The 7541-nt window shown below is 40.5% G+C and overlaps 1 protein-coding gene across 1 annotated transcript; it reads right to left on the bottom strand.

Moving 5' to 3' along the window:
- Positions 1-238: 238 nt before the first annotated feature.
- Positions 239-5164, bottom strand: LOC117432822 (MHC class I polypeptide-related sequence A-like). Its single transcript, XM_059016413.1, has 5 exons — positions 4995-5164; positions 4235-4464; positions 2864-3169; positions 2366-2473; positions 239-807 (listed from the first exon to the last, which is right to left on the bottom strand). The coding sequence occupies exons 1-5, from the start codon at positions 5162-5164 to the stop codon at positions 725-727; spliced, it is 897 nt and encodes a 298-aa protein (XP_058872396.1). The 3' UTR covers positions 239-724.
- Between the last annotated feature and the right edge of the window lie 2377 nt (positions 5165-7541).

Below are 7541 nucleotides of genomic sequence, written 5' to 3'. Positions count from 1 at the left end.
CAGTGTCCACCGGTCACTGGGTTGCTAAGCTACTTGGTAGTGCAGTACAGTCCTCCAGTGAATATCAGGACACATTCTTATATTTCTTATTTGTTAAACCCAGCCTAGCACAGCACTATATTAGTGTGATACAAGGACACCTAACAACAGAATAAGGAACTACTCTAGGTCATGCAATATTATTTTCAAATGAAAAAAGAAAGACATTCAGAACTGTTATTTCTCTGTGTTGGTCTTTTTAATTTTAAATTACAAAATTGCATCTATTGCATTGCATTGATAACCATGAAAACATGTATACAAGATTATTGACAAATCTGAGAATACTGATCATGTATGCGATACATTTTTGGGGTAAAATAAAAGCTCTGCTAGCTACTGTTTCTGTTTTTCGGAGCCCCAAAACAAGCTTTAAAATTATATTTAAATCTTTTATATACAGCAGGAAAAAATGATGACTGAATTGAAACAAAAGTAATCCCAGTGAACTCATCTTCTTCAATAAAAGAATGACTATCAGTCCACATATTTAGGAGGTACATGACACTGTTCTACTTCATTAAAACTACATGTGCATTATTTAACATTTTAGCCTTTTGCTGTTGTGCTGTATATCGAGTCACAGCATGTCCTGGCTACAGAGATAGACAGATCAGTCTCTATTATTAATCTCTTGTGGTTGGCGAATGGCTCAGTAAGTTGATTTAGTCCAGCACATCACTCTTCAAAAGTCTGCAGCTGCGTTGGTTTCAGAAATCCCGGATCTGTTCCATTTGTCTCCCATTTCCATTTTTATTTCTTCGGTACCTATAAAAACACAGTAAAGTTATTTTAAAGTCACACTCAATTCAGGACAGTAGTCTCTGTGCGAGTCAATACAAAGGTCAGCGCTGAGGTGTGCTCAAACTCTCACCTTCCAATGAGATGCACCTTTCATGGTCACCAAGAAATAGTGTAATAATTGGGGTGGATGGAGTTGGATACTTCCTTGGATGACGTATAAGAACATAAGAACATTTACGAATGAGAGGAAACCATTAGGCCCTGTGGCAATGTGCCCCTCCCCTTTGTGTATTTTTGTGTTTTATGTTGTATGTTTTGCTTGTTAATGTTGGTGTATTGTAGTTGGTACACGGGATATAATGTGAGTAATGAGCATGAGTATTTAAAATGTATAATTGTATTTAGGCACGGGATTGCACTTCACATGCATTTAAAGTATTTAATATGTGAGCACGAGGTTGCACATAATTAATTCACGTGCTGGGATTCAAGTGAATAATTAATTAGTAATTGAATCCCGGCACAACAGTATATATAGATGCACTTTTTACTCACTCGGGGTTGTGTGTTCGTGAGTGGTGAACGGGTGTGGAGAGGAGGTAAAAACTAAAAAGTAAGAAATAACAATTGCTATCGCGTGCTGGTAGGACCAGCACGGTACTTGTTTGTTTATTTTTATTCACCGTGTTTGTGTGTCTGTCCGTCCACCGTTTGTTTAAGTGTTAGTCCGTTTTGTTTGTCTGTTTTATTTGGCCTCAAGCGCCGTGTCCTGTTTTCTGTTTAAAACCTTTTTGTTTGTTTATTAAACGCACTGAGCGCAGCCATTGCATCTCAGTTTCATTACTACTGCCTGTTTCCGTGTATTTCTCTCTGGCCTGAAGTCATCCCTGCAGCTAGCCTGTCACAGGCCCATCTATGCTTGTCCGGTTCAGTGAGCTGATAGATCTCAAAACTGTCAAGTTGAGTCTTAAAGTATTCAAATGATTCAACCTTAACAACATGACTAGGTAGAGCATTCCATCCCCTCACCGCTCTCTGTGTAAAGACGTGTTCCCTACTCTCTGTCCTAAGTCTATCTCCACTTAATTTCCAGCACTGTGTGTCTTCTGGTACTGGTTTCTGTGCTGCTCTTAAAGTATTAGTTAATGTTAACATTGTCAGCTCCTTTTAAGATTTTAAAGACTTCAGTCATCCTTAGATAATTACATAGTTATTTGGAATAAAAATAAATTACCTCAGGAGAAAGGTAAGCAGCTAAGAGAGAGGAAGGTGGGAGAGTAGTACAAGCAGTGATGACTGCTCTAAAGCAGGGGGTTACAGTCTCTGTATTACTGTCATTAACTGAATAAATGAAGTTCCTGGTCTTTACTATTCTATGAATGCACTCCTGAGAGTAAAGAGGATATAATCTGAGGTGCTGTTAATCTCTGCCACGGACTTTCATTCAGAATGTTACCTGACAATGTTTAAACATCTATTTAACAAGGATCGCTTCTCATATGTATTGACAGCTATAACTGCCAAATTGTGAACATGCATGTTTTACATGACAAATAGTGTCAGCATGTCAGGTGCTTCATACCTGGGTCGTGTTTCCTAGACTTGTAGACCTTGAACAGCAGTCCAATAATCAAAAGGGCGATGACAGCAGACAGGAAGTGACGCACTGCATACTCCACAAACAGAGATCCTGAAAGACAGCGAGAGAAAGCAGGGAAATATACAGATTTACAGGATTTAAATTAACACAAAAGCGAGAGAGAGCAGGGAAATGTACAGATTTACAGGATTTTAATTAACACAACAGTGAGAGAGAGCAGGGAAATATACAGAGTTACAGGATTTAAATTAACACAAGAGCAAGAGAAAGCAGGGAAATATACAGAGTTACAGGATTTAAATTAACACAAGAGCGAGAGAGAGCAGGGAAATATACAGATTTACAGGATTTAAATTAGCAATGGCAGGAAGTGTTTAGGCCAGGACTAAGGGTTTAGCCAGTGCTATTATCTCTCATTCATGAACGCAAATTCATGTTTGTTTTTTTTTTAAAAAAAGGAATAATAATAATAAAACATACTTGTTTTTTTGCTGTTGGGTTTTCTCATTCCTTTCCTGCTGGGCTGTGCCAGAGAGGAGTGGTTGAGTACACAGCTGATCTCAGTCCCCAGGCTCCACAGTGCCTCATTAACCTGCAGGCTGGTGCTGGTGCTGTAGCTGCCATCCTGGTTTACTGTGGGGGGTCCCTGCTGTGTGGAGGAGGGGAGTCCAGGAGGGGAGGAATCCCAGGATAGGGTCACATCTCGAGGGTAGAACCCAACAGCACTACAGCTCAGGATCAGCAGACCGCTGCTCTCATTGACAGAGCCCACTGTGAGCTGGACCTCTATATTAGAAACACATATTGTTTACTCAATGAGAGATCAGAAATGTTAAATGAAACTTTAAAATCAGCATGTTAGCAATCAAAGCATGACATCATTTAAGCATGACAAATACTGACAGTATTGTAGGTACAGTACACCTTTACACTTACAGTTGAAACCAAAACTTGAATACACTATTAAGTTGCCATTTTCTAAATTCTGTAATTGTTACTTTGTTGTGCAAGGTTTAATGTATGTGGGGGTTTCAGGGGTTTATTGAGGTGTCTCTTATGTGTATACTACATCTGATCATACAACGTTCAAATTTAACAGCATGACAGCATAACAGCTTGAAATCAATTATCTTTTGTGAATAAAAAACATTCTCCTCTTTCAGGATGATATACTATTGCTTTGCTTTTCAGTAAATTGTAAAATAAAACAGTTCATTCTTTGAAAAAACACGATCAGACTAAAGGTTTTACGAGACAATATGACAGGTTCATACAGAAAACAGACAAAACATCTGAAATAACAACAAAGAAGCATTAAGCACACACAACACCTCATTGAAAAGGGTTAGATTTCTCTAATGCTTCTAGATTATTTTAGTTTAATTAAAGCAAGGCAAGGGGGTTCTTGAATTTAAATATGCCACTAAATACCCTTTTTATAACACCAAAGAAACTCCTATCTCCTACTTTTGTTAAGAACATGATATGTATGTCCATGCACACAAACTGAATGACTAACATTGAAAAAGACTAAAATCCCTTAAGAAAACTATATCCTGCTCTTTCATATCTGGACTGGCTTTCTATCTCTAGACTTGAGATTGACAGTCATACTGCCCAGTGTGAACCAGGAACTCATTTAATGCCTTTTGCACACAGAAATGTTATCTGATCCAGAGCAATATGAATTTTATTAATGTGTTAATATAAGCATGGGGTGTGTCATTCTATGATACGAAATCTATTTCATAGGCAACTTCTTGAATGAGGACTATTTCTATATAATCTTTCCACGCCCAACATAGCGAAGATGATGTACTGGCATTTTTCAGTTTGAGCAATGTGTCTTACCACCTCTCCGGATGTATTCCCTTACAGGCTGTGCCAGAGAGGAGTGGTTGAGTACACAGCTGATCTCAGTCCCCGGGCTCCACAGTGCCTCATTAACCTGCAGGCTGGTGCTGGTGCTATAGCTGCCATCCTGGTTTACTGTGGGGGGTCCCTGCTGTGTGGAGGAGGGGAGTCCAGGAGAGGAGGAATCCCAGGATAGGGTCACATCTCGAGGGTAGAACCCAACAGCACTGCAGCACAGGATCAGCACACCTGCTCTGTCCACCGATACAACAGATCTAAGGTCTAATTTGGGGATCGCTTTTACTAGAGGATGTGAAAGAAAGAGAAGTACATTCATATTTAGTATACTGTCGGGAATCTTCATTAACCAATGTGGTAGATGGCCCTGAAACATTTGGATTGAAAGTTTAGCTAAAAAATAACAATTAAAAGTCAAACAAATCTGTAATTGAAAGATAAGAGGCGAGGGAGACCAAAAAACCTTCGTCACAGATTTCATCTCCGCGCAAGGGTGGAAATACTGGCCTGAATCTCTCTCGCCCGCCACGTTGGAGGCCTGCATGGAGAAGAATCGCCAGTTCTTTGAACACCAATTCTCGCAGTTTGAAGAAGTAATGCTGAAATACAACTCCAAACTGAACTCGATACAAAAGGAACTCTCAACCTTCACTCGTGAGCTCCAGGGGATCTGTCTCCGGTTCACACTTCCATGGATGGTAACACGAAAGCGATCTCTCTCTGTGACTCCAGGATTAACCGCTTGGAGGCTAAGCTGGAGGACAGGAATCGACCGATGCGCAGGACTTTCTGAACTCGTTTGGTGAGATTCCGTTTGCCCAGCATCGGAGCCACGGATTTCAGTTTAGTGGCTGCTGGGTGGGCTGCTTTCCGGCGCCTTGTTCTGGGTTCTGGGGGGGTACCAGACATGTTTACTAGGTTTTTTCTTTGGGATTCCGTGGGATTTGCGTTGCTTGCCTTGATCTATTGTGTAGAAAGAAAATAGACGTTGCCATGATTAAGGAGTCTCATCTCAACAATAAGACACCCCCAGGCTAACTAATAAGTACAATTACGTGGCTGCTTCCTCCTCTGCAGAAAACAAAACGAAAGGTGCATTGATTGTATTACGCTGCAATTTCCAGATTACTATTTTGGGCTCAGAGGGAGATCGAGATGGGAGAGTGGCCTGTTTAAAAATATTATTTCAGGTAAAAAAAAAACGCTTTTGTTTCAGTCTATGCCCCAACAACATTTGATTTGGAATTCTTCAATTCATTAACCTTTTGCGGACCTGGTCCGACATCGCAATTTTCCCTTTCCGGTCCAATGTCGGACCCTGTCCGAGATCATCAAAAAGACGCAAAAAACAGGTCTCTAGCCGAGAAAACCATTCAATGGCTGAGTGAGACCGATAGGAGTCGAGAGAAGCCGAAAAAAAAGTAGACTATATGACTATAAATATGTGGTCTGGGTACAGATTTTATTAATATGGTTAGAATTCTATGTGCCAATCCCTCAGCAATGGTGCTCACAGGCAGTAAATGCTCACCCAGTTCGCTGTCTCCAGGGGCACTTGTCTGGGCTGTCTGCTCTCCCCTCTGTTATTTTCCCTGTCACTTGAACCACTCACCCAAGCTGTCTGCCAGTCTACCACTCATTCCCCTATTATTCTCAATAACATTGAGAATTGGTGTAGAAATCTTCCCCTCTTTACACTCCACCGCACTAACTCATTTTAATAAGATTTTCAAACAGGTGGAGGCAAATTTGAACAGATGGCTGCATCTCCCTATCTGGCTTCAAGCCCGGTGAAAATGAAAAACTTGGGGAATTGTGATTTATGTCGCATTGTTTGTATTGTTCTAATAAAACATTTGATCACAAAAAAAGAAAGATCAGAGGCCATTATTGGTGATTGAGTATGTCTGAATGGTAAGTGCCATTGAGGTGCCTCCCAGACATGGTCACCTGCAAGACAATAATGAGTTCTGTTGCTTAATTAGCATTAAAACGTTCTGAAAAGTGTCATGTTGCTTTTGTTTTTCAGACTTTAATGTCACTGTCACTACTCGCACTACACTTCCTGTATTACAAATAATAGGAAGCAGTGGAGCATCAGGGGAGGTCCTTCTCCCTGTAACACAGGACTTCATGGGGAGGGTGGTTGCATTAATAAATATGACACATTTAACAATGAGTTTCATGAATAAATAAAACACACATTGAGCACAGCAGAGCACAGCTACTGAGTCTGCTGGTTTTCTTGTTTCTTTGTTTTTTTTTAAAACCATGTTTTAAAGTGTCTGTACCTTTCACTTCTAATTGTGCGCTCCTCTTCTCTAATAACAGTGGTGGGTCTGCAAGGCACATAACTGAGCAGCTATACTGCCCGTGGTCAGACGGAGTCACGTTGGCAATGATGAGAGAGCTGGAAAGGTGACTGTCGATGACAGACATCCGATGGTTAATGACCTTTACTGTGTTATTTAATTGTGTTTCATTGTGACTCCAAAAAAACAACCCACCCTTGTGACAACCCATCCCTTTCCCAATGCTGCAGGTGAATCGAGCTGTCTGCCCCAGCAGAATGGAGAGAGATTGAGGAGACAGGAGGATTTCAATCGCTGAACTCACTGTGACACCTGGGGAGAGACCAAGACATGCCATTAGGAAGGGCAGGAGGGGGAGGTGGAAAGATAAAATGAGAGGGCATGCTTTTTAAAACGTTTGGTAAGTGTGATAAGTGATTCCAGAAAAGAAGTTAAGAATAGTACATACTGTACTGGACATTGTTGGCAATATTAGTAAATGGTATTGCTCAGATTATTAGCCTCTTTAGGCACCTGATTGGCCAGTGGAAAAGACTGATTGCATGACGCATAGAGGCTAGGGGCGGAACTTCTTTCCAGACTGGATCTTTTATTTTGCAACTTTAGAGAATTTATTGTAAATTTAACAATCCCCATTTTCAACATCCATACAAATAGAGACTGCTCCTATTTACTGTTTCATGACAGAGGCTCTTGTTTCACTATTCCAGATCACATTTAAATGGAACGTGTTTCAATGCTCTTGAAAGCTGTCATGCTGTATCTGTGCTTTACATCACAGTTCTTTAAGAACACAGTACTGTGACCTGTGATTCCTGTAGGATGTATGTAGGTAGGTTGTTCAGCCTGTGCTAAGAGCAGATCGTCAGATCAACACAGTTTTATGCGCTAGTGGATTCTCGGATTCAGTAATTGTGCATTAAAGGATTCTATTTTATTTTACACAGAAACATATTAAATGATCTTTGTTATAA

This window comes from Acipenser ruthenus, chromosome 53, assembly GCF_902713425.1.
Source record: "Acipenser ruthenus chromosome 53, fAciRut3.2 maternal haplotype, whole genome shotgun sequence".
NCBI classification, from domain to species: domain Eukaryota; kingdom Metazoa; phylum Chordata; class Actinopteri; order Acipenseriformes; family Acipenseridae; genus Acipenser; species Acipenser ruthenus.
The sequence above is the reverse complement of the archived record's forward strand: the minus strand, read 5'-3'. Positions and strand labels throughout refer to the sequence as shown.